The following is a 26,661-nucleotide window of genomic DNA, read 5'->3' as shown; positions in this document are numbered from 1 at the left end:
CCGAGCGGGTTGTCCGTTCGGCGAGAATAAGGGCGAGGATGGACGAGCGGCCTATGCGCTCGGCTCGGGATATGAGATATCAGCAGAAGCATGTCTGATGATTAGGCCGTACATAAGATCGCACGATGGAGGATCTTGCCGTCACATCATGGAAAGGTTGATACAGTAGCAGTATGGTCTCATGGACGTCTTCCTGACAGATCCATATTTGGACATGGCCCTTCTGACAGACCCATACCTGGGCATGGTCAAAGGCAGGTGGTTGCTTTGACTGACGCGCCCAGGCTTCTTCGAGAGGTCTATATAAGGCCTCCATTTCTTCGCCGGAGGTATGCATGCCTTCATCTTGAGGCCACCTTTTTTGTCATTCCTCGCCTGACTTGAGCATCGGAGGGCCGTCGCCGGAACACCCCCCCCCCCAGCTCGATTTTGTTGCAGGTTCACTGGAACACTCGAGGATTCAGGAGGGAGCGCCACGTGCCCAGTGTCCGTTGACTCCTGATTCGGACAGGATCAACTACCATCTTCATCACATCAGCTTTCTAGTTGCCGTTGACCATTAATTGATCTTTAGTTCATCTTCGTCACGAGGCTTCCACGTGATGATGAACATGAGCTCCCTCGTATTGGCGGGAGTGGCACTCCCATAATTTTCTGGAATGTGGAGGGCTGTTTATTGAGCTCTCCGAATGAAATCATTATTATTGCGATAAATTGTCAGCACGTGGAGTTTAATGCCCAATAAATGATTTTGAATTAATTTTCGCTACCCGAATGACGGCTTCGCCCCTGCGTCTCGAACTCTCGCTCTTCTCCAAAGTATTTACCGTGCCTTCTCTGCCTCCAAATTGGTCCGCGAGGTGTTCGATCCGATTTCTCAAAGAGTTCGAAGCCTCGATTCGCCTTCGATTCCCGATCCCCGAGCAGAATTCTCTGATTTCGTGGCGTCGCAGGCCTCTGTCGCCGGCGAATTGCCCACCCTTTCTCCGATCAAGACGGTGGCCACTGGCGACGGTGGCGGCGGCGAGGAAGGGTGCATCACGCCAAAGTCGGAGGAGTACAACCTCAAGCCTCACGCGGTGTGCCCGCCGGCCCCGAGGAAGCCAAAGGTCGCGAGGAGGACTTCGCCGTCGGCGATGTCGGCGACCGACTCCAAGAAATTCTGCGCCGTTCCCCGAGACCTGACCTCGGTCTTTCTGTCTCTCCCTTCCAAGAAGAGGATCCGTACGTGTAGCTCGATCTGATGAAAGAAGCCCCTTTCTGCTCGATTTGAACCCCTAATTTTCATGCGCGGTAGAAAATCGATTTCCTTTTTTTTTCCCCATTTGTCTTCTTCGATTTGATAATTCCCGCATCGCTTTGTATAATTAGCCTGACAGAAATTGTGCTCCAAATCACGATTCAATTTATAAAAGGTAAATTTTTCTTCGTGCGTCTTCATTATTTCAGGAACTGGATTGGATTCCCAAATTTTCGCCTTGTTCTTCTCCAAGGATGAACTTTTGCACAAAATTGCATGAAGTATGTTCTTAACTGTCTACTCTGAGATCTTATTATGCCGGATCATGTTCCCATTTCACCTTTTTCTTCTCTCAAACTCGTTGTCTTGCAAGGATGGAATGGAAGATTGCAAAAAGTCTCATAATTCTCTCAATGAATTTTCTCTTGAAATCTCAACAATTCTCACAGAAATCTGAACTAACAGCATTTCTGACTTCATTTTCTGCAGATCTAACAACATCAGGGACAAAATTCTCTGCATTTTGTGAATTGCTTCGATCTCGCCTTAGGGTTAAACACCAGAATGCAGCCACTGAATTAATCTTTGCTACTGTTATATTCCTTGTCGGATCATTCCATATGGTGGATCCTGAGTCCGCCCTTCAATTTTCACTTGGATCAAAGACAGCAACATTTATGAGAAGAATTCTGCAGACAACTGACATGAACTGAATGGCACACAATGCAGTTCCATGGCTTACAAGGAATAATATACCAGTCTATAAGATCATCAACCTGTCCACCATGTAATCGATAGAAACTTATGGAAGGATAGAGCTTGTGGATGCCACCATATTTTGTAAGGAAAAGCTGGCTGTGTTCATGAATTATGGTATCCAGTCTTGTGGGTTTTACTGCAAAGGAACTGCTGTCAGGCAAAGAGAAGAATCTTCAAGAAACATGGCAGGTACTTGTTATTTTGTTTTCTTTGTTTATTGATTTTCTGCTGTTTCTCTCCTAATCATAATCATGCGGGGAAGGTGACAAATTAAGGTAGTAAAGCATGAGAGTTCTTCTTGCCCAATATCTTTTTGATAAGATTGTTATCAAGTGTTAATTAGATCCTCCTTATGTTTCTTATTTAGTAATAAACAAGTTTTGATCATCCTCCTCTTCTTATGTTTCTTTCTCTTTTTTTTCATGAGAAACTATTTTCCTTACCTTGCGTCCTTTTCAAATAATGTACCCTATTAATGAAGTATTCACTTTGTTGAACTTTATTAAAGTAGGATTTGATGCTTCTTTGTGAAATATTAACTTTATGAACCACAAGAATAGCATACAATATCAATGTTTGCATTTATTCATTATGGCTATGACATGTTCTAAAAATATTACAAACTCAATATTATATCAACAACTAGGAAGTTGGTGTGTGGTTAATCTTGCAATTTCACCTTTATATACTCATTTCATGTTTGTGTCCCACAAGATGTCTTTTTGAGATAGTTTAGTGGTTAGTACATTAGGTGTTGTCATCATGAGATTTGGGGTTCGAATCTCGATAAAGTCGAGGTAAATACGTTCCTTATGTACTAGTCATTATTCCAAAGCTTAATAGTCATTCGTGATTTATCTTCTCCGTATTGACCTTGGACAAAACTTTGGCATGACAATACTACAATAATTAAAAGATCGAATCTTGATAAAATAAAAAAAATATTTTCTTTAATTACAATTTTTCAATTTACCTTTTCTGATCATAACACTAATATTATGAGGCCGATGACAGACGCTACCTCTTCTACAGTAGATGTGTCCCACAAGCAAAAGAATTCAATATGTATTAATTTCATATATATGATTTTGGTGGTGGAGATTCTTCAAATTTAAAAATGTCAACATCTTTATCATAAAGGTTGAAGAAAGATTAAGAGATAGAATTTGAAAACGACATAATATTTTATATATAAATGCAACGGCTGAACCATAAATTATAATTACCTAAGATTTTCTTCTGAGTTGGGAATTTTGATGGAGCATCATTTGGTCTATTTTTTAATCGGAGAATGATTTACAATGTACTTAATTTGGATCTGAATCATAATTCTGAACGTAATTAATTATAATCTTTTTGTTATTCATCTTTTCTTTCATATTATGATTTAAATCACGATGGGCTCGTCGATGATGGATGAATGGCTCGACTGTCAGATGTCGAGTAGAGTAATTTTCGGACGATTTTTGATCGTTCATCTAATTCAAATTATAATTTGAATGAGAAGATGAATCTAAAAAGAAATTATAATTAATTATGATTAAATTATGATCACGATCTAATATAATTACATTATGGATTCTCTCCGAATTAAAAAAATAATAATAAATTAAAGAATCTGATTTCCTTTAGTTGGGACCCGAAATAAATCCCAGATAAGCATATAGCTGGCTCCGCCCTCCTATAAATGGATGACAAAATTTGACTCATTTGTAAATACATTATTTTTGTAATGTTATTAATTTTACCGCACTTAACTTTTTTTTAATGTATATTCTCTCTTGCTAAAATTGTTAGTTATTTGCTTTGATATCTATTTATTGGTTTAATAAATAAATATGAAAATTATTCTTTTGCATAATAATTCATGGATAAACTTGAATATTTTTTGTCTGTTTTTTTATAAAATATTACCTAAAATTCTATTCATGTTTAAATGCCGTCGATATTTATAGATAATTATCTCCATTAATAAACAAACAATTTAATTGATAATTATAAAAGGCAAAATAGGTATGTCATACTTATATTGGAAATATTAGTTGTGAAATTAAAATATTGAGAGTATTTTGACATTTAACAAAATATTATCAAATATTTTTAAAAATTTTGTAAAATTTTCAGGTTATTTCGATTATGTTTATTGAAAATAATTGTTTTTTTTAAAAAAAATTGTGTTATATGTGGATGTTTAAAAAAATGCTCATTAGTTAGGTAGATGTCATGCGGGAAACTCGTTTCACTGGGAGGAATCGTCATGGAAACGAGTTGGCCCCTTTCCCTCTTCCTTATCTATTGTACTATAAGTCGCCGTTCTCTCTCCTTTCTTCTTCCTTTCTTCTGCCCCTTTCTCTCTCGCCGATCACCATTAGGATCATCCATCCCAACGAAGCGCTGGATCGCCGCCGTTACTTCAGCTCAGTCTTCCGTCTGCCTCCGTTCGACGGCAGGTAACGGGATTCGCGATCAAAGGGGCGCCTCGGAGAGGATTCAACGAGGGGGAAACAGTGAGAAGAGGAATAGGAGCCGAGGGACGTGAAAAGATGTCGCCGTTGGTTTTTCCTACCGTTAACTTGAAGGATCGCGTGAGTAGCTTGCCGGTTTACTTCCACGGCGGGGAGGCGGAACCGGTGGTAGCGATGAGGAAGCAGGGTGAGTTCGGATTAGATGAGGAGGCGGCGGCGGGGGAGGGGGAGGAGGAGGAGGAGGAGGAAGCGAGCTCCTCCATCGGCTCCGCTTCCTCTTCCTCATCCGGTTCAGCGCAAGGCGAGGAGGAGGAGGTGGAGAGCAAGCGAAAAGCTGGGACTTTGGGATCCTTGGATTCGCTGGAAGATGCGCTTCCCGTTAAGTAAGCTTCTCCTTCCATAGATCCGGTTGATTGTTATCCTTCTTCCCCAAATTTTTGATCTAATTGATTCTTGCCCTAAATCGGCGCAGGCGAGGTTTATCCAATTTCTTCACAGGGAAGTCCAAGTCCTTCGCCAGCCTCGTCGACGTCGCTGGCGCCTGCGCTAACGACGTCGCCAAGCCGGAGAACCCCTTAAACAAGCGCCGTCGTGTGCTGATGATGAGCAAGATGCGGCGGGCGTCGTACACCTCGTTCCTCTGCCCGGCATTGCCGCCGCTCCTGTCGCTCGCCCACGCCGTGGAGGAGGCCGACGAGGAGGGGGAGGAAGAGGAAGAGGAGGAGCATAAAGGAGGCGTCTTGGGGCCATTTCCTCTCCTTGCCGGCGGCGGGCTCGTCGGAAAGCGGCCATTTCGATCACCGAGGTCCTTCTCCCTCTCCGATCTGCAACGCCATGCTTAGTGTCTTCGTTGATCCGAAGATTGATCAAAAGAAACAAAAGGAAACAAAATATGTTCAAGTACATGTTTATTTGAAATAAAAGTACTTCAAATTCTCGTCAATTTTTTCTTCTTCTTCTTCTTTTCGATCATGATTTTATTTTCTTTTTCCCCTTGCTTCAATTCGAGATCTTTGCTTGGTAAAAACACCGACAAGTTTATTTTGTTGAAAATAAAAAAAAAATGAAAAAAAAAACTTGTGGTGGCAAAAGGACACTAATAAATAGTTTACTTTTAAAAATAAAGAATTGACTAGATATATAAATACTTAACTCTCAAATCTTATCCACACAAAGCTCTTCATTAAATTTATGATTATCTTCGATCTTTATCTATAATAACTCAAACCAATCTATTGATTACTAAATCTAAAAATAGAAGATCATGTGATCTCTTCATCATCACAATCTCACTGAAAAATCAAACAAAACGGAATTTAAATTTTATATTTATTTTTCTACATAATAATTTACAAGTTTAACAAGATAATAGAACATTTAACATATATTTCATTTACTTAATCAATCAATTATAAAATGCACCTACTGTTTTTAAATCTGAATTTGTTTCACAATGGAAAATATATTTTGACATGTCAACCTTGGAATGAGATTTAATTAATAATGAGGTGAGTTATAAATTTAGATTTAACTTAGACTGGATCCAGGTTTTATATCCATTAGACTAAAGATTTCGCATTGTCTAATAAAACCGAGTCATTGTGGCACACCAATCCAATCAATAAATCTCTCAAAACATAATAACCATCAGAACAGAGCATGACATAAATGTTTTTGGAATCCAAACTAATCAAAGAGGGAGAATCCCATGTCCTCATCACTCTCCTCTTTCTCTTCCTTCTTTTCCTCAGCAGGAGGTGCCTCTGGAGCAGCAGCACCACCACCACCGGCAGCAACCGCGCCTCCTGATGGAGCACCACCGCCGATGAAAGCACCACCACCTCCGCCGCCAATAATTACCTGTTCCATATAAAACACACGAAGCAACAATATGATTAATGCCAAGAGTATAGACATCATGGGAGCCAATTGTTTAGACATAAAATAGTTTGAGGATCTAAAAATATGATTAAAAACTAACAAAGGATTTATACTTTATCTATTGTGGAACTAAAATGCAGATAGTCATGATCATTCATCAGTAATACAACTTTGAAAGGAAGGATGTGAGGTGAAGTTCAATCTCACAAACAAAATAATGCTTGTGGTAGTAGCAAAAAGAAAGTAATGTATAGAATATGGAATAACCAGTTAGCTAACCACGTGGATCAAATTAGCATTATAAAAATATTTCAACAAAATCAGTAATACCATAGATAGTTAACAAGTATACAAGTTCAATGCCAATCATGCCACACAAAACTCATGTTTCTATTTCACTTGCATTAAAAATGCCCTCATTGTTATAGTTAAGCTGGTTGTTCTCAGTTTTTAGTACCCTCTACTTATTAGGATTTTCTTATCCCTTCATTCAGATCGAAATATTAATAGTACTGCTCAAATCAATGATTTTAAATCATTGTTTGATACATAATACTGATACTCCTTTATCCTCTCTCTCCTTTTCAATACAGTGAGTTCATTGCTCGTCTTAGAACAGGCCCACAGCATATTTTCTCACATTCTACCATCTAATTGAGATATAAGTAATTTCACCTCCATATTAGTTTTTTTAATATCATTATATAATCATAATACAATTCATATATCTACAACATCAGCATTTTGTACCTGTTGCTTCTTACCAACCCAACCTATTTTCATGGCATGCCTTATAACCACTAAGCAGTTATTTGTTTTTGTATTTATTGTCAATCAGATATTATTCTAAATTTCCATTTCTCCGTACTTAAAATTCCAAAGCTGCAAATAACAGATATATCAAACAAATTTGAGGTTAGGTTACAGATTCATGACATCCAAATTAAAACTGTACAATTTATTAGCAGTGAATGCAAAAGAACCAAGCAGAGAAAATCTCCCAACAAGTTGGATTTCTGAATCGCTTCTGCTTCTTTTAAATATACCATTTTTCCAATTAATGCTAATAAAAAGACAAGTTATGCTTTCAACTTTTACTGGACATCGTACTTTTGATTCCAAATCTCAAACTTTATGAAAAGAACCCATCTAGATCTTATCAGAATACATTAAAAAAACAACGAAAATCGAACATTGAAAACAAGCACAATTTGATTGGATCGATGATAGGGGTAAGTCAACAGCAAGATCAAAAAGTAAAGCTCCTTTAGATATCTCACCTGGAAGACGGCCGACGACGGAGAGACCAATGAGAAGGACGACTGGACGCCGCCCGAAGAGTCAACGCCGAGCACCGCATGGACAAGCCGCCGCTGGAGATCAAAGGTCGAAGCAGCCGATGCCTCGAGGTCGCCGGCGAGCTGCTTCGCACTCCATTCGGTACCGGAGCTGCGGCACACGAAGGTGAAGACGCCCATTTCTCACTGATACGCACGCGAGCTCGCGCCGACACAAAATCCCAAACCCTAATCAACAGCTCGTCTCCTTTTATACACGCGAGCAAGCAATTTCTGAAGACACAAAAGCCATCGTCTAAGTATTTAATTACGCTGATCGTACAAGTGCAACCACCGCGAGACGTCGATTTAATAAACGATATACGTTGGCCGCCAGTCCATTAGGGTTGAGCATGTAGGATTGCCCGTCCTATAAAATAATTTAAAAATTAAATTAAAATTTTATCAATCTAAATCTTTCACGATCGACCTGCCCACGTCTATGAATTTTATCAACTTAAATCTAGCCATGCCTGATATCAGTGGGCGGGTCAGCCCACTATAAACTTGAGTTGACATGTGCTGTTGGTTAAAATTTTAAAATAAAAATAATATTTCTCATCGCACATGAATAATTATTTTTATCCATTTATATTTAAAATATATATTTGGTGAAACCTTTATGAAATAAAATGTCAAAAATAAAAAAATTTTGATGAGCACATGGATTCAGCTGTCTAATCCGCAACTCACTTTAGATTGAATTGAATTGGAGATTTTTTAATTTCCTAAGATGATAGGTCATGTCACCCCACTTTCGATTCAATAGAAGAATGATGAGCTGTCTTTTATATTGAATGAGTCATTGGACCCCGAAAAAGAGAACAACCGAAGGTGTCCAAAATTCTTTGGTCAATGGTGTCTGCAAAGTTGTTAGAAAACATACCAGGGGTTGTCCCGATCAGGCCCGCAAGAGTGTACCGAAAGCTTCACGAAATCAGAGGCCATGGCGCATGGCCGGAGACCACAGCACGGAGTCGGATGTGGCATGGATCCGGAGGCGATGGCACGGAATCGGATACGACATGGATCCAAAAGGCATGCAGGCCAGAATATGACAATGGCATGTAGGTTGGAATATGACCGCGATACACAGGCCAAAATATGACTGCGGCACGCAGGCCGGAATATAACAACGACACACATGCTACAATATAATAATGACACGAAGGTCGAAAATAGAACAGTGGCTCATGGGCCGGAATAAAAGCACGACTCGTAAGTTGGAACACCACATTGGCTCGAAGGTTGAACGACTACAATGTTGGAACACAACAATAGGGTAAGGCAACGGTGACCCAAAGATTGGATCAGCACCGAGATCGTATGACGACATGGATCGGAGGTCTGATCAATATCGGACCTGAGGGAGTTGGACGGTCGGATCTGGCGGCAGGTGTGCCGACAGCAACGCTGGTGACCAAGGGATGCTCGCGAAGGGTTGTGGAGCGGCATCGGCAGTTGTGGAGTGTCGTCAGTGGCTATGGAGCGGGGTTCGCGACTCTTGGCTAGCGAAGGTAGCAGCATTGCATCGAGGGAGGAGATGCGTTTCCTACGGTGATGACGTCTCATAGGAGGGAAGAGACGACGTGAGAGACGCCTGAAAAGAAGAGAGCCTTAGGCAGTGGTGAGGTGGTGTGTGCTCTAGCGGCAACATCAGTGAGGAGGGGGAAGGTCGACGGCGAAGGTGAGAAAGGGAGGCTACAACCTCCTCCCCATGGCGGTGGCGTGGTCGTCAACAGTGGAGACTCAAGAGAGGGAGAAGAGGAGGGGCGGAGACGATTAGGCTACTGGTGTGCGTCCGATGAGAGAGGTCAATGGTTTATTAGCTGCGACATGCATGAGGCGGAGAAGAAAAGGGAGCAACGACGTTGGATGAAGAGGTGGCTTTAGAGGGGATGGCATAGCTTGATGGAAAATGAAAAGTTGTAGGAAAGGAAAGGTGGGCTCGTCATGTCGGAGGCTGACGACGTTGAAGGTCGGCAGCCGACCATGGTGGCACCCTATGCTTGGTTGTTGCGGCGGACCCAAACCCAGAAAAAGACCTCCCCATTTTCTCTCCCTCGAACCAAACCTAAAAATGCTAAAGAAAATACTAAAATCCCCAAAATACCCTCTTCCATGTGTCCTCTCTCCATTTACCATATCACAAGTCTTCCATTTAAGTCTAGTTAAAGGAGGTGTGAGTCAGACTGACTAGACAGTCCATCGCAAAGGTTCAACCACTCCCGAGTGAAGAGTCAGATCATTGGGGTCGTCGTATAATGTCAAGCCAATAATGTGGTGATGCGGAGCAAATGGTGGAAGCAGTGTCGAGCGAGCAACGATAGCGATGTCGATTGAACGACGAAAAAAAGTGTCGAGTGGATGCCAAGCAAGTGATCGAGCGATTGCTGAGCGAGCAATCGAGCGAATGCCGAGCGAGCAATCGAGCGAATGCCGAGCGAGCAATTGGGCGAATACCTAGCGACAAATGAGGTATGTACTGACCGAGCTATGATCGAGACCAATACCGACTGAGCAAAGAGCGAGACAAGTTCTGATGGAGTGGTAGAAATTGTTGGGATCGTTCGTACTCGGCTAGAGAGGGGGGTGTGAATAGCCGCCCCAAATCACTCGTTTCTTCCTACAATTCGTTAGCGCAGCGGAAAAATAAACTAGAAACAAAAGGAAGAATATCAAACCTTAACACAGCTATGTACGAGGTTCGGAGATGATGCTCCTACTCCTCGGCGTGTCCGTAAGGTGGACGAACCCAATCAATCCGTCGGTGGATGAGTCCCCGGAAAACCGGCTAATAAAAACTCCTTCTGGGTGGAGAAACCTCGCCACACTTATTTGCAACAGCAAACAGGAGTACAAGTACAAAGAATAAGCAAGAAATACAATAAGAATACACAAGCACTCTACCAATCTTGCTTTCTCGTCGACTGGAGTCCAGATGAAGCAGCAGCTTCGAAACCCAGCCGGAAGCTCACGCAAAGCTTTCGGAAGAACTCAACGAGCTCTTATCGCAGCCACAAATCTTCAGCAGAAGGGAGAAAAGAAGGAAGAAGGAGAGGTATACAGCAGCCTCGACCCCTTTATACTGCGAAGAAGAAACAAACAACGAAGAAACTGGCGTTGCGTCGCAGCTAGAACCTGATCGATGCGTGGACCGATCAACATCTGATCGGTCGCGGACCGATCGGAAAGAAGCTTCGCTGTTCCATCCCGATCGGTCCATGGACCGATCGGAACCTCTGATCGGTCCGGGACCGATCAGGCCTGATCGGTCCCGGACCGATCAACCCTCTTGCGCCTCGATCCTGTTCGGCTTCGACGCCCGATCGGTCACCGGACCGATCGGTTAACACTGATATGCTCGATGTGTTCGATCGGTCACCGACCGATCGAGAATATTCGGATCACCGGATCGATCACCGGATCGATCCACTCATGGTTTTCGCCCAAACCAAGTCCAAACCAACATCCGGTCAATCTTGACTGTTGATACATTGCGTCTAGCATCCGGTCACTCCCTTGACTGCTAGGACTCCTCGCTAAGTGTCCGGTCAATCCCTTTGACCCACTTAGACTTTTCTCTCCGTACCAAGTATCGGGTCACTCCTATGACCTACTTGGACTTCCCATCACCGGATGTCCGATCACCCTTGATCCATCTGGATTTTCCTGGCCTGGCACTTAGGACTTTCACCGGCTTCACTCACCAGGATTTCCACACCGCCTAACATCCCGATTAGGACTTTCTCCTCAAGCTCACTCACCAGGACTTTCCAACCGCCTAACATCCCAGTTAGGACTTTCCCACTGCTTCACTCACCGGGACTTTCCAACCGCCTAACATCCAGTTAGGACTTTCCCCGTCTGGCTTCACTCACGGGACTTTCCAACCGCCTAACCTCCAGTTAGGACTTTCCCCTGGCTTCACTCACGGGACTTCTCCGTGCCAAGTCTCCATACTTGGACTTTTCCCGTGCCAAGTCTCCATACTTGGACTTTTCGCGTGCCAAACTCCCTGCTTGGACTTTTCCAGTGCCAAGTCTCCATACTTGGACTTTTCCAGTGTCAAGCTCCCTGCTTGGACTTTTCCCGAATCAGATCAACCAGGTCAACCTTGACCTACGGTTGCACCAACAACCTCTCAAACATCTATTCTTGTCCCATATCAAGAATAGAACTCTCTCACGAGTGTCAAACATCAACATGCAACTCAACTAGGTCAACCTTGACCTAAGGTTGCACCGACAATCTTCCCAAGTCAAACATCAAAATACAACTCGAGTCAAGTCACCTCGAGTCGGGTCAACCAGGTCAACCTTGACCTAAGGTTGCACCAACAATCTTCCCAAGTCAAACATCAAAATACAACTCGAGTCAAGTCACCTCGAGTCGGGTCAACCAGGTCAACCTTGACCTAAGGTTGCACCAACAATCTCCCCCTTTTTGATGTTTGACAAAACCCATAATCAAGTTAGGTTAACCCGATAACCTAACTTAAGTTTTCCATCCATCTTCCAATGTCCAATGTTCTTTCCTTGAACATTCTCTGGACATTCTCCCCTTAGGTTAACCTGATAACCTAACTTAGGTTCTCCAATAATTCTCCCCCTTTTTGACACACATCAAAAAGAATTCTAATGTTCTTCCTCGAACATTCCTTGACATTCTTCCCCTAGCTTAGGTTAATCCGATAACCTAACTTGGGTTCTCCAATAATTCTCCAATGAACACTCTCCCCTTTTTGACACACATCAAAAAGAAAAAGGAGAGTATCAAGGTCAAGAGTTTCTTCCTAATGAAAGTCTTATACCTTTCATTGAAACTCTTAATTTCCCCCTTGATACTAAACTTAACAATCAACTTAGTGATAATCCCATATCACTAGTTCTCAAAAGTCTTAAGGAGTAAAAACTCCCCCCAACAGTCAACTCCCCCTTGACAATTAGGTAAAACTCCCCCTAAAGATTAACTCCCCCTTGACCATTGCACCAACAATGTCTTTATGAGTTCCAAACCTTTAGAAATCCACAAAACCCAACTTCCAGCTGAAATTTCAGACCAACAGCTGAAAATCAGAAACTGGCACACTCTGATCGGTCCCCAGACCGATCAGAAACCCCATGGATCAGTCCCCAGACCGATCCATGCCTTCACCAGATCGGACCAAGCTCTCAAGACTTACCTGGATCGGTCTCCAGACTCTGATAGGCAGATTTCTGAAATTTCCTTCCCGAAATTCAGAAACTCCTAGAAAATTTCAGAAAATTCGAAAAATTGTGAAATTTTGAGGATACATTCCTCATAACATATACTATCTTGGAAAAATAGTTTTCTATGAAAATAACTTCCATTTTTCAATCTTGATACAAAGTTCAAAAACTTTGAAATAGTTCAAGTTTAACTCAACTTTGTATCACAATGTTCAATGATGAATGCTATCACTAGGAAAGCTTCATCAAGGTTTTTCAAATCAATTTTAAAATGCTTTTAAAACCATTTGAATTTAGGACCATAATCTTAGGGCTAGATGTACATGACTTGTACACAAGCTTTCCCTATGATCCTTAATTTCTTGAATTAGGGTCATCTAGGTACAAGGACAATGCACCTTGATCCTAACTCATGATCCTAATATCTCACACACATCTAAGGTGTATCAAACCATATTCAAGTCAATTTGATGTGAGATATGGGTTAAGGTCAACTTAGACTAAGTTCTCATGCATTTTCTAAACACCAATTTGATCTCAATATCAAATTATATGTTTGTCCTTAAATCAATTTCATTGATTATAATGCAAGAGATGATGACATGGCATATAATGATATCATAAGTAAAAACATGTGCCAATGTCATGATGTCATGGCATAAAGTTTGAAAACTTAAATAAACATGACATAAAAATTAGCCTAAGCATTATCATGACATTTTAAATGATCATAAAATAAATATGATGTCATGACATGACATATGACAAACAATATATGGCAAATAACATGTAAAGGTATAGAAAATACCTAATTCTAGCCTTAGTTGCCATTTTTGATAATTTCGATCATTTTGCCATAAATTCTATATTTCTAAGTGTGATAGACCTAAAATCATATACTAAAGATTTTTAGATCACTATGTGCCAACTAGATCGACTCTAGAAAATTCCTCAAATGTGGTTGGCACATCCTAATCACCTTAGGAATAATTCTTAATTTCATTTTCAAGGCTTGATTGCACCTTGAAAAATTCTTAAAGTGCCACCTTTTGCCATGATTAGGTTAACTACCTATTCAAGTAAGGTTGGCACACCCTAACTCATCTAGCGTGATGAAATCACGCTCCTAGGAACCCAATACCTATTGGAGCTCATTGGGTTCACTAAGTATTCACTAGGGATGACTTCCCTAGCAACCCTTTTAATGACCCTCCTATGCTTTGAAGCCTTGGTCATTTGGGACTCATCAAGATCAACTCTAGGGGTGACTCCCCTTGTGACCTTGGTGATGGTCTTCCTAGCCCTAGATTTTGTTCCATAATCGAATGGAACATTAAGATAAGTGGGCTTGACCACTTGGGACTTAGGTTTGTGACCCAAACCTTTCTTGTCCTTGGACATTGGTTTTTGACCCTTAAACCCTAGAGTCAAATCCTTAAGAGCCTTTTCTAGAGAGTCAAGTCTTGACCTCAAGACTTGATTTTCTTTCTCTAATACCTCAAACTTTAATTTATCATTTTTCTTTGAGGTATTCCTAGGCATATGTCTAGATGATTTGAGATTTCTACCTAGATTTTCCTTAGCCTTAGATGAGTTAATTCTAGGGTTGGCTTTCCTAGTGTTATCCGTATCTAGGCTCACATGTTTGGCACCTAAGCATGTGTATCGATTTCTATAATTAACATGATTATCATTCTTGACAATAGCAATAAGGCTACTAGCATGCATCCTACTAGAATTGCAAGAGTGTGCCTTAGAGATTACCTTAGGGTTTGCCCTAGCTCCCCCTATACATGTGCTCGTCTTCTTGTCCTTGTGAGGTTGCCTCCCCCTCGGACATTGGCTCCGATAATGTCCCCTTCGCTTGCATTGGAAACACACCACGTGCTCCTTGCTCTTGCGTATCGGGACTCCGGCTTCCTTGATCTTTGGCGCCGGTGGAGTCTTCCTAACCCTCTTTGGACACTTACTCTTGTAATGTCCATACTCCCTACACTCAAAGCACATTATGTGTAATTTGCTAGAAACTAAATGGCTTGAGTTACCTAGAGTTAAGGATGGATGAACGCTCTCTCTTTCATCCCTTCCGGAGGTAGAAGCTTCTTCTCCTTGCTCCGAACTTGAAGAGGAACACTCCTCCTTTTCTTCTTTCGATGTTGAGTAACCCTCAACTTCTAATTCCTCTCCTCCATGATGTGAGCTCCTTGGCTCACTTGACTCCTTTTCATGGCTTGAAGTGGAGTTCCCCTCATGGAACTTAGCCAAGTTGTTCCACAACTCTTTGGCATTGTTGTATCCACCTATCTTACATAGAACATCATTAGGTAAAGAAAATTCAAAAATTTTCAATACCTCATCGTTGACTAGGGATTGGTGGACTTGTTCCTTGGTTCACTCCTTCTTCTCTAGGGTTTCTCCTTTCTTGTCCATTGGAGGCTTGAAACCTAATTGTACACAACTCCAATTTTCAATGTTAGTCATAAGGAAATATTTCATCCTTACCTTCCAATACGCGAAGTCGTCGCGATCGTAGAAGGGTGGAATTGTGATGTCTTCTCCGAGTTGATCCATCTCTAGCTTGTGCTCCCTCGGATGTTAATTCGGCGAAGAGCGACCTCGCTCTGATACCACTTGTTGGGATCGTTCGTACTCGGCTAGAGAGGGGGGTGTGAATAGCCGCCCCAAATCACTCGTTTCTTCCTACAATTCGTTAGCGCAGCGGAAAAATAAACTAGAAACAAAAGGAAGAATATCAAACCTTAACACAGCTATGTACGAGGTTCGGAGATGATGCTCCTACTCCTCGGCGTGTCCGTAAGGTGGACGAACCCAATCAATCCGTCGGTGGATGAGTCCCCGGAAAACCGGCTAATAAAAACTCCTTCTGGGTGGAGAAACCTCGCCACACTTATTTGCAACAGCAAACAGGAGTACAAGTACAAAGAATAAGCAAGAAATACAATAAGAATACACAAGCACTCTACCAATCTTGCTTTCTCGTCGACTGGAGTCCAGATGAAGCAGCAGCTTCAAAAACCCTAACAGCAACAGCTGTTCCAGTCGGGGAAGCTCACGCGAAGCTTTCGGAAGAACTCAACAGAGCTCTTATCGCAGCCCACAAATCTTCAGCAGAAGGGAGAAAAGAAGGAAGAAGGAGAGGTATACAGCAGCAGCCCTCGACCCCTTTATACCTGCGAAGAAGAAACAGTGAAACAACGAAGAAACTAGCCGTTGCGTCGCAACGGCTAGAACCCTGATCGGTCTGTGGACCGATCAGGCAACATCCTGATCGGTCTGCAGACCGATCAGGAAAGAAGCCTTCGCTTCTGTTCCATCCCTGATCGGTCCATGGACCGATCAGGGAACCTCCTGATCGGTCCGGGGACCGATCAGGCTTTGTGCTGATCGGTCCCCAGACCGATCAGCCCCTCTTGCGCCTCGATCCTGTTCGGGCCCGATCAGTTAACACACAGTATGCTACTGATGTGTTACTGATCGGTCACCGGACCGATCAGAATATTCTCAGTATCACTGGATCGATCACCAGATCGATCCAGCTCATGGTTTTCGCCCAAACCAAGTCCAAACCAACATCCGGTCAATCTTGACCTGTTGGTACATTGCGCCTAGCATCCGGTCACTCCCTTGACCGCTAGGACTCCCCCTAAGTGTCCGGTCAATCCCTTTGACCCACTTAGACTTTTCTCTCCGTGCCAAGTATCGGGTCACTCCATGACCTACTTGGACTTCCCATCACCGGATGTCCGATCACCCTTGATCCATCCGGATTTTCCTTGCCCGGCCACTTACCAGGACTTTCACCGGCTTCACTCACCAGATTTCCACTCTGCCTAACATCACTTAGACTCACCGCTTGGCTTCACTCACTGGGACTTTCCAACCGCCTAACTCCCAGTTAGGACTTTCCCCTGGCTTCACTCACCAGACTTTCCAACCGCCTAACATCCAGTTAGGACTTTCCCAGCCAAGTCACTCAGACTTCTCCGTGCCAAGTCTCCATACTTGGACTTTTCCCGTGCCAAGTCTCCATACTTGGACTTTTCGCGTGCCAAGCTCCCTGCTTGGACTTTTCCAGTGCCAAGTCTCCATACTTGGACTTTTCCAGTGTCAAGCTCCCTGCTTGGACTTTTCCCGAATCAGATCAACCAGGTCAACCTTGACCTACGGTTGCACCAACAACCTCCCAAACATCTATTCTTGTCCCATATCAAGAATAGAACTCTCTCACGAGTGTCAAACATCAACATGCAACTCAACTAGGTCAACCTTGACCTAAGGTTGCACCGACAATCTTCCCAAGTCAAACATCAAAATACAACTCGAGTCAAGTCACCTCGAGTCGGGTCAACCAGGTCAACCTTGACCTAAGGTTGCACCAACAATCTTCCCAAGTCAAACATCAAAATACAACTCGAGTCAAGTCACCTCGAGTCGGGTCAACCAGGTCAACCTTGACCTAAGGTTGCACCAACAGAAATGAACACTGAAATGATCGGTGAATAGAGTACCAAGCTGAGTGATGAATGAAATGCTGCACTGAGTGATGCACAGTGTGTCGCACTGAGTGGCGAACGGAGTGCATAGTTGAATGGCTAACGGAGTGCTGAGCTGAACTGCAAACAAGAGCAAAGCTCGTGAGTTAAGTGGGTGTGGAACCTGTGAGATGGAAAGCGAATGGGAGCGGAGCCCATAAGATGAGTAAGAGCATATCCCATGAACTGAGCAAGAGTGGAGCCTGTGAAATCAAATGTGAATGGGAGTGAAACTCGTGAGCTGAGCGAGAGCAGATCCCGTGAACTGAGTGGACCCGGAGCCCATGAGATCGAAGGCGAATGAGAGCGAAGCCCATGAGCTGAGTGAGAGCGGATCCCATGAACTAAGCTGGCATGGAGTCCGTGAGTCGAGCTGGAGCGGATCTTGAGAGATTGAAGGCGAACAGGAGCGGAGCTAGTGAGCTGAGTGGGCGTGAATCCCATGAGATCGAAGGTTAACGAGTGCAGAGCCCATGAGCTGAGTGAGTGTGGAGTTTGTGAGATTGAAGGGGTGAAGCTCGTGAGTCGAGCGAGAGCGAAGCTCGGGAGATCGAAGGACGTGGAGCCCGTAAGACAAACAAGAGAAAAAGTAGAGCTCGGGTGTCGAACGGGCACGGAGCCCGTGTGTTGGACGGGCGCAGAGCCCATGAGATCCAAAGTGAATGGGAGCATAGCCCATGAATCAAGTGTGATTGGGAGCGGAGCCTATGAGCTGAGTGGGCGCGGAACCTATGATATCGAAGGGAGCAAAGCTCGTGGATTGAGTGGGTGTGGAGCCTGTGAGATCGAAAGTGAAGGGGAGCAAAGTCCATGAGTTGAACGCGGACGAGAGAAGAGCCCGTGAGGTAAGCAGGAGCGAATCCCGAGACATGAAAGATGAATGAGAACGAAGCCCATGATATCGAAGGCGAATGGGAGCAGAGCCCATGAGCTAAGCCAGAGTGAATCTAGAGGGATCGAAGGGCATAAAACCCGTGAACCGAGTGGGTGTGGAGCCCATGAGATCGAAGGTGAATGGAAGCGAAACTCATGAGCTGAGTGGGAATGGATCCCTAGAGATTGAAGGGCATAGGGACTGTGAACTGAATGGGAGTGGAGCCCATGAGATCGAAGGCGAATGGGAGTGAGACCGTCGAACTGAGCAGGAGTGAATCCTGTGGACTAAGCTGATGCAGAGCCCGTGAGATCAAAGGCGAACGGGAGTGAAACTCATGAACTGAGCAAGAACAGAGCTTGTGAGCCGAGTAGGGGCAGAGACAATAAACCGAGTAGGCGCGGAGCCTATGAGCGAGTAGGCGCGGAGCCTATGAGCGAGTAGGCGCGGAGCCCATGAGCCAAGAAAGCATGGAACCCGTGAGATCGAAGGGGAACAAGAGCAAAGCCCATGAGATGAGTGGGCATGGAGCTCAAGAACCAAGTGGGCACGGAGCCCGTGAGCCAAGCGAGCATGGATCCCATGAGATAAAAAGGGAATAGGAGTGAAGTCCGTGAGCTGAGTGGGCATGGATCCCGAGAGATGAGTGGGAGTGGATCCCATGAATCAAACGAGAGTGAAGCTTGTGGGATTGAAGTCCATAAGCCAAGCAGGAGCGGATCCCAAGGGATCGAAGGGGAATGGGAGCGAAGCTCGTGAGCTAAGCAGGCATGGAGCCCAAGAGACAAGTGGGAGTGGATCCCATGAATTGAACGAGAGCGAAGCCCGTGGATCGAAGGCGAACGGGAGTGGATCCTGAGAGATCGAAGGGCATGAAGCTCATGCGTCGAGTGTGCACGGAACCCATGAGATCGAAGGGAACAGAGCCCATGGGATACTCTGGTCTGAGACTAGTGATGGTACTCTAATTCGAGACCGATGGCATTATTCTGGTCCGAGATCAGTGGAGATACTCTGGTTTGAGACCAGTGGTAATGCCCTGGTTCGAGATCAGTTGAGATATCTTGACCCTAAACGGGGGAGGTTAAGCCCTGAATAGGGCATACTAATAGAGATACTCTGGTTCGAGACCAGTGTCAATACTCCGGTCTGAGACCGATGACGATATTCTTCTCCAAGGCCAGTGGAGATGCTCCAGTCCAAGATTGATACCGATGCTATGGTTTGAGACCAATGGAAATACTTCGGTCTAAGACTGGTGGAGATTCTCTGGTCTGAGACCAGTGGAGATAGCTCAACCCCGAGCAAGGTAGGTTGGATTCTGATATCAGTGAAAGTGGAGTCTGTAGCAATATGAGGGAGCAAAACCCGTAGCACACCTGATCAGGGAGCTAAGCCCCTAGTCCCTGATCGGAGAATGAGGCCCCTATATCTTGATCGGGAAGCTGTACCAATAGTATCTGATCAGGGAGATGTCTCCCTAGTGTATGATCAAGGAGTTGTGTCCTTAGTGTTGGTCCCGGTGTAGCCGGTAAGAAGGAGTGAATTGCTTGTAAAATAAAAATAACCCTTTCTTAATCTTTCAACTCAGATTAGTAGTACAATTATAATAAATTAATTGAACAACTAATAAAATAAAAGAGATTGAAGAATTACTTGGTTACAACGTAGGTGGTTATTAATCCAAGATAAAAGAAAGCACTATAAAGCCTCCTTTATGGAAGGCAGAGAAGCATCTTACACTCGTTAAACTCTCAGAAATATGCTAGGAAATGAATACAGGAATTGTTTATTATTTCTTAGCTACAAGGTTTTTTTTATAGCCCTTGAAAAATTCTATCCATAGCTAGAATGTGCCTTTAATAGGGTCTAAGGCGACTTCAAGTGGAAAACTTTATCTGCTAAAGATAAAGTTTTATCTTTGGCTAATGGCTAAGGAAGGCGCCTCCAACAAGCTGGAAGATGCCTTCGACACTGTTCATCGAAGGTGTCTTCCAAACCATCAAAGGTGCCTTCCATGAGGCAGATCAACTCCTTAGCTGATCTCTTCATGTGGGTGATACTCTGGTTAACTAGAGTTGAGCTCACTATAACCCAACTCTGACCTTCTTCTCAAGTAGGTTTCTTTCCCGGCTTCTCGTCCCTCGAACATCGTGCACGTCCTTCTCGTCCACCAGTGTAATCTTCCGTAGCACCTCGTCCCTTGGATGCACCGAGCCCGTCAACTCCTTTTTCGTGTCATTTTTCTCGCTAGCTGCATCTTCCGCTCAACTTCTTGCGTTCCTAAGCTTCTACACACTTAAATACAAGGATTAAAAATAATATGACCTAACTTAACTTGGTTGATCATATCAAAACTACCACGGGGTACTTACAATTTCTTCCTTTTTGATGTGGATCAACCTAAGTTAAAGTTAGGGTTAAACTATAATATAATAACATGATTATGTAGAGTAAATTATAATAACAAAAAATTACAATACAATGAATGAATTTACTAAGTAAGGTACAAGGATAAAAATTTTAAATTTTAAAAATATTATCCTAACTCCACTTTAACTTGTACCTATTTCTCCTACTTTAATTACATCAAAAAATATAAGAAATAGTTAGAAAATTTTGAAATAATTTTCTTGGGGTACATTACTAGTCGTCAAATATTTTTCAGAAATACTTTTCAAACATACTTTATTTTTACTAATTAATCATCAGGTTTGACAAAAATATTTTAAAAATTATTTTTCTATTTAAAAAAATTTTAAAATTTTTTGTCAAACTTAAACAAAATAATTTATATCTGAAAAAAATTTCACAGAAGAAAAAATATATTTAATCAGACAGAACTGATTTATTTTACCAAAATAACCTAATTTTCAAAAATAAAATTTAAAAAAAAATCACTTAAAAATATTTTGTTAATTTTGCTGGATATGTAAAACAGATAACGTAAAAAAAAATTAAAGTTTTTAAATTTATATTTTTTTAATTAAAAATTATCTTTTTATAAAATAATTCAGATAAAATTTTAAAAATATCAAAAAAAAAATTATTATGATAGAAAGCATAATGTTTTATCTTAAAAAAATAAAAAATTTCAAAAATAAGTCTACTAAATATTTTTGATTTTCAAAATACTATTTTGGTTAATAAATTCATAGAAAATAACTAACGGCAAAAAAAAATTATTATTATTTTTTAGATAAAATTACCAGACAACATAGTAAAAATTTGCAACTCAAAATACGAATAATAATCATCTAAATAATTTGTTTAAACAATATGAAAGATAAAACACATTAAATTTTAAAACATGCATAAGATTAATTTAAATTATACTAAGTATGATTTAGAAATCCAATATAAATTATTTTCTACTAGATTAATTAGAAATTTTGGTGGAATATAATTTCTAAGAAATTTTCTAATTTGACCTCTATGGTAACTGATATACTATAATTTATAAATTTTAAATTTCATAAGTTTTTTAGCATGCATAGTTATTTTTCAAAGATTCTATTTGTTCTTTTAATTTATCATTTTCAAATTTTAATTTGTCAAAATCTTTCAGTCGACATCATTTGTTAAAGTCAATTTTAACTCTATTTTTTTTTTCTAATTTAACCATATTTCTAGCAAGCATTTTGATAAATTGATATAATTGTTCAAAAGATAAATCACGTACATTACTTATCTCGTGCTCTAATGTTCTTTCTTCATCGATGCATTCTTCTAATGACACTCCCCTTTCATCTATCTTTTCTTCTGATGATGTTCTCCCTTCATCGATGCTCATCTCTAATATATTTTCTTCATTCTTCTGATGGTTCGCCATTAGTGCCAATCCGACATAGGCCTCGATTTTGGACTCGGAGGAGGATGATTCATCCCACGTAGCTTTTAAATTATTGTGTTTCATTCACCTTAGTCCTTTATCTTTTTCTTTCTCCTTCCTTTTTAGTTTAAGGCGGTCATCTTTGATATGCCCTTTTTCTTCGCAATTGTAGCATTGAACATTTCTTTTATTTCAAAAGCATTTCTTTGCCTGTGACTTGTGAAATTTGTTAGTTTTAAAAAATTTATTAAGGTTTCTTACCATTAGTGTTGCTTCATTTTCGTCGGTGGAAGTTTCGAAATATGGTTCGTCCATTTTTGCCTTTAAGGCAATATTCTGATTCAGCTCCTTTAGTTCTGCACATCTAAATTCATGAATTTCAAAGGTAGAAAATAATTCTTCTAGATTACTTACCTCGTTCTATATCCCAAGAGATGCAGTATGCATCTACTAAGGTTGACCATTCTAGTATTCTTTGAAAAGTATTAAGCGCATACCTTAACGAATCTTAGTTGATTACCTTTTCTCTGAGATTCACGAGTTCGGAGATTAGCTCCTTTAGCTTGGCGTGCAGTTGAGGGACTGTTTCACCTTCCTTCAGCCGAAGATTTGTCAGTTGGTTTCAAAGTATATCTCTTCTTATGAGCTTGGCTTCAGAGGATCTTTCATGAAGTTCTAGAAATTTTTCTCATAGATCTTTTGTAGACTTGTAGACTACAATCCTGTTGACCTCTTATGGTGGTGGCACGCACTCAACAGATGAAATTTTACTTTCTGTTGGCCGTAAATTCGACTTATTCCTTCTTTGTCCAGTTTTCTTCTTTCTTTAAATCGCGTTTGGTGTCGGTAGGTATTACAAAATCATTTTTTAAAATTAGAAAAATATCAAAATCTATTTTGAAGTATACCTCCATTTTCTTATTCCAGTAGGCGAAGTCTCCCGCGAACTTAGGCGGGTGAATACTTGTTCCAACCATCGTCTTCTGTGTTTTGGTCAGCGGTTAGTCCTTCTGAAACAGTTGGGCTCTGATACTACTTGTTGGGCTCGGTGCGGCCGACAAGAGGGGGGACAAAATTGTCTGTAAAATAAAATTAACTCTTTCCCAATCTTTTAACGCAGATTAGTAGCATGATTATAATAAATTAATTGGACAACTAATAAAATAAAAGAGGTGGAAGAATTACTTGCTTACAACCTATGTAGTTGTTAATCCAAGGCGAAAGAAAGCACTATAAAGTCTCCTTCGTGGAAGACGGAGAAGCCTCTTACATTCATTGAACGCTTAGAAATATGCTAGGAAATGAATATAGAAGTTGTTTATTATTTCCTAACTCTAGGAATCTTTTTATAGCCCCTGAAAAATTCTATCTGCAGTTGGAAGGCGTCTTCAATAGGATCCAAGCTGCCTTCAAGTGGAAAACTTTATCTGCCGAAGATAAAATTTTATCTTCGGCTAACCGCTAGGGAAGGCGCCTTCCATGAGGTAGATCAGCTCCTTAGCTAATCTCTTCGTGTGGGTGATGCTCCGACTAACTAGAGTTGAGTTCACGCGAATTCAACTTCAATCTTCTCCTTGAGTAAGCTTCCTTCCTAGCTTCTCGTCCCTCGAACGTCGCTCATGTCCTCATCCACTGGTGTACTCTTCCACAGCACCTCGTCCCTCAGATGCACTGTGCCCGTAGGCTCCTTTCCCATGCTATCCTTCTTGCTAGTTGCGTCTTCCGCTCAACTTCTTATGTTCCTAAGCTCATGCACACTTAGACACAAAGATCAAAAATAATAGACCTAACTTAACTTGATTGACCACCTCAAAACTACCACGGGGTACTTACACCTAGTGTCTAATCAAAGATCTGTGCCCTTAGTGCTAGATCAAAGATCTAGGGTCTTACTCTCTGATCGGGGAGCTATAGCAGATCCTGTGGCTGTAAAAAGAGAGTAGACCTTGTGCCTACCTAATCAAGGAGTCATGCTGATCGGCTGAGGATCTGCCTCGATCCTTCGACTCCCAAATACCCTTGGAGTCAGGGGCAAATATAAATAGAGATGTAGCGATTCTTATCAAAATGTTATAGTCAAATTGTACAACGCGTTCCTTCTGAAAAATAATCTAATATTAATATAATAATTAAATATTTATCATAATTTTAATTCTATCTTAAAAATGGAGTTGGAACTTTGTATATAGGTAGAGGATTTATCATTTTGTATATAGATAGAGAATTTATGTGATTGGATTATTTTCCGTCTCAGAACAGTCGTCGACGGGATTTAGTTGATTTCTTCACGCTGCCGGAACTGGGCGGAAGACGATGGTGGCGTGCTTTGCAATCTGCAAGCTGAACTGCCCTCCCTTCTCCTTCACGTCGATCTTCTCCGTCCCCGGCGGCGGCGCCATCTCGAATTCCTTCACCAGCTTCCCCACGACGAGCCCCAGCAGCGGCATTGCCAGTATGATCCCTGGGCAGCTCCGCCGGCCCATCCCGAAGGGTAGGAACCGGAAGTCAACCTTCCCCCCGCCCACCACAGCATCCACCTCCTGCTCTTCCTCCAGGAACCTCTCCGGCCGGAACTCCTCCGGCCGCAACCACCACTCCGGATTGTTCCCCAGCCACCACGCGTTTACGATCACCTTGGTCCGCTTGGGGATGTCGTACCCCCCGAGCTTCGCTGCGTCGAGGTTCATGTGGGGGACCAGCAGCGGGATCGGCGAGTGAAGCCGGAGCGTCTCCTTCACCACCGCCTCCAGGTACGGCAGTCGCGGCAGGCTCGTCTCTGTCACTGGATCCTCGCCCAACACTTGCCGGAGCTCCTCCCGGAGCCGCTTCTGGCAGCTCGGGTGGTTCACCAGCTCCGCCAGCGCCCACTCCATTCCCCACAACGTCGTCTCTATCGCTGCAATCGATCGATCAATTCAAATACAAGTGTAAGATCGATTTACGCCCAATTCGTAACTCGGTTGGATAATTACCTGCAACGTTAATGTTCTCGACGATGTAGATAACGTTATCGGAGCTGATCTCTCCGTTCATCTCCGCTTCGAGGATGTAGTCCATGGCGCACCTCAACCGGTCGCTGCTCCCATCTCTGGCGGACATCACCTTCCTGTTCCCAAATCGAAAATTTTAAGTCAAAATTGAGTCTTTTGGTTGGTAATTGCAAAGATTTCAACGATTTTGGCAAATTACCTTCTTTTCTCGACATAGTTGTCGTTGAAGAAGGCAAGGCGGCGGCTCTGCAAGTCCCTGCATTTCTCCAAGTAGCCCTTCAAGAAGGGCCTCAAGATGGGGATGAAGTCGCCGTAGTTGTAATCGAAGCTCTGCGCGAGGCGGCTCCGCTCGGAGTTGAACTGAGTCGCCTGCTGGAACAGCGGGTCCTCCACCGACTCGAACCGCGCGTCGAACATCATCCGGTACATGATGTTGTAGAGCATCAGCTGTAGGCGGCGGCGGACCACGACGCCTGCGGGCGGCGCCGCCCGCAGGCACTCCGTCACCGCGTCCATCTCTTCCTCCCACATCCCCTTGTACTGCGCGACTACCTTACTGGTGAAGAAGGGCATGGTCATGATGCGCCGCATCTTGCGCCAGTGGTCGCCGTACTCAGTGAACACCATGTCCTTGCCGCTGGCGGTGAAGATGTCCCACACCAGGTTCCGCGGCCGAGAGCCGAACTCCACGCCCTGCGTGTGGAGCACCTCGGCGGCGAGCTTGGGGTCGGAAACGACCGCCAGGTTCCGCACCCCCAGCCGAAGCAGGAACACGCCACCATACTTCTCGGCCATGCCCACCAGGTTCCGGTGGTTCAGGTCGTTCCCCACCTGGAGCCAGTTGCCAAAGATGGGCCAGGCGACAGGTCCAGGTGGAGTTTTACCACCGCCGTCGGAGGAGGAGGAGAACAAAACGAACGCGACGATTAAGAGGAGAGGAATGGACACCACAGCCAGAGATTGTCCGGACTTGGCGAGAAACGCGGAGGCGCCGGCGAGGAGAGTGAGGGCGGCGAACCTGGCCACGGAGATCGCCATTGCGGTGCTCGATGCAATGCCTCAACGAAGCATGGCCTCTATTTATAGAATGAATTTATTAAGACAACGGAGTACAATTATTATTATAATTAAGGTTTGGTGGTTGAGTACGACCATCATTATTTATTAATTAATTAGATAAGCAACACCACAACAGTTGGATTAATTAATAGTCAATAGTTATGAAAGGCTAAATCCGTGGGCCGAGGAGGAGAGATAAGGTAGAGGGCAAGTGAGTTGGTAATGAAGAGAGAGGTTGACACAACAATTCGAAGCTAAATTGAACTCTGTTTTTTTGTTTATTTTGAAGAAGTCTGAGCTGAGTATTCGGTCAAAATTAAATAGATTGAAAATTAAATTATTTTTTTTAATCAATTAAATTCATCTAATTTTTTTATAAAAATTGAATTAACCAAAGCGATAAAATATCTGTTAATTTAATTTTTGACCGAATTAATTGAATTAATTAAAGTTTTAAA

General features: G+C 42.7%; 3 protein-coding genes across 3 annotated transcripts; 1 reads left to right on the top strand and 2 right to left on the bottom strand.

Moving 5' to 3' along the window:
* The first annotated feature begins 776 nt into the window (after positions 1-776).
* Positions 777-5,407, top strand: LOC122041525. Its single transcript, XM_042601234.1, has 4 exons — positions 777-1,293; positions 1,450-1,521; positions 1,730-4,847; positions 4,937-5,407. The coding sequence occupies exons 3-4, from the start codon at positions 4,543-4,545 to the stop codon at positions 5,304-5,306; spliced, it is 675 nt and encodes a 224-aa protein (XP_042457168.1). The 5' UTR covers positions 777-1,293; positions 1,450-1,521; positions 1,730-4,542; the 3' UTR covers positions 5,307-5,407.
* Positions 5,408-6,012: 605 nt separating this feature from the next.
* LOC122041524 (60S acidic ribosomal protein P3-like) lies at positions 6,013-7,910 on the bottom strand. Its single transcript, XM_042601233.1, has 2 exons — positions 7,626-7,910; positions 6,013-6,324 (listed from the first exon to the last, which is right to left on the bottom strand). Exons 1-2 carry the CDS (start codon positions 7,821-7,823, stop codon positions 6,151-6,153), a joined length of 372 nt encoding a protein of 123 aa, XP_042457167.1. The 5' UTR covers positions 7,824-7,910; the 3' UTR covers positions 6,013-6,150.
* Positions 7,911-24,216: 16,306 nt separating this feature from the next.
* LOC122041523 (cytochrome P450 CYP73A100-like) lies at positions 24,217-26,189 on the bottom strand. The gene is made up of 3 exons (XM_042601232.1): positions 25,344-26,189; positions 25,127-25,260; positions 24,217-25,050 (listed from the first exon to the last, which is right to left on the bottom strand). The coding sequence occupies exons 1-3, from the start codon at positions 26,180-26,182 to the stop codon at positions 24,440-24,442; spliced, it is 1,584 nt and encodes a 527-aa protein (XP_042457166.1). The 5' UTR covers positions 26,183-26,189; the 3' UTR covers positions 24,217-24,439.
* Between the last annotated feature and the right edge of the window lie 472 nt (positions 26,190-26,661).

This window comes from Zingiber officinale, chromosome 2A, assembly GCF_018446385.1.
Source record: "Zingiber officinale cultivar Zhangliang chromosome 2A, Zo_v1.1, whole genome shotgun sequence".
NCBI classification, from domain to species: Eukaryota; Viridiplantae; Streptophyta; class Magnoliopsida; order Zingiberales; family Zingiberaceae; genus Zingiber; species Zingiber officinale.
This window is presented reverse-complemented; position numbering and strand designations above follow the sequence as displayed.

Coding starts and splice junctions, on each gene's coding strand:
- LOC122041523 (XM_042601232.1), bottom strand. CDS start 26,182: ATGGCGATCTCCGTGGCCAGGTTCGCCGCCCTCACTCTCCTCGCCGGC. Junction 25,261..25,343: donor AACTATGTCGAGAAAAGAAG/GTAATTTGCCAA, acceptor ATTTGGGAACAG/GAAGGTGATGTCCGCCAGAG. Junction 25,051..25,126: donor CGAGAACATTAACGTTGCAG/GTAATTATCCAA, acceptor GATCGATTGCAG/CGATAGAGACGACGTTGTGG.
- LOC122041525 (XM_042601234.1), top strand. CDS start 4,543: ATGTCGCCGTTGGTTTTTCCTACCGTTAACTTGAAGGATCGCGTGAGT. Junction 4,848..4,936: donor GAAGATGCGCTTCCCGTTAA/GTAAGCTTCTCC, acceptor AAATCGGCGCAG/GCGAGGTTTATCCAATTTCT.
- LOC122041524 (XM_042601233.1), bottom strand. CDS start 7,823: ATGGGCGTCTTCACCTTCGTGTGCCGCAGCTCCGGTACCGAATGGAGT. Junction 6,325..7,625: donor CGTCGTCGGCCGTCTTCCAG/GTGAGATATCTA, acceptor TATATGGAACAG/GTAATTATTGGCGGCGGAGG.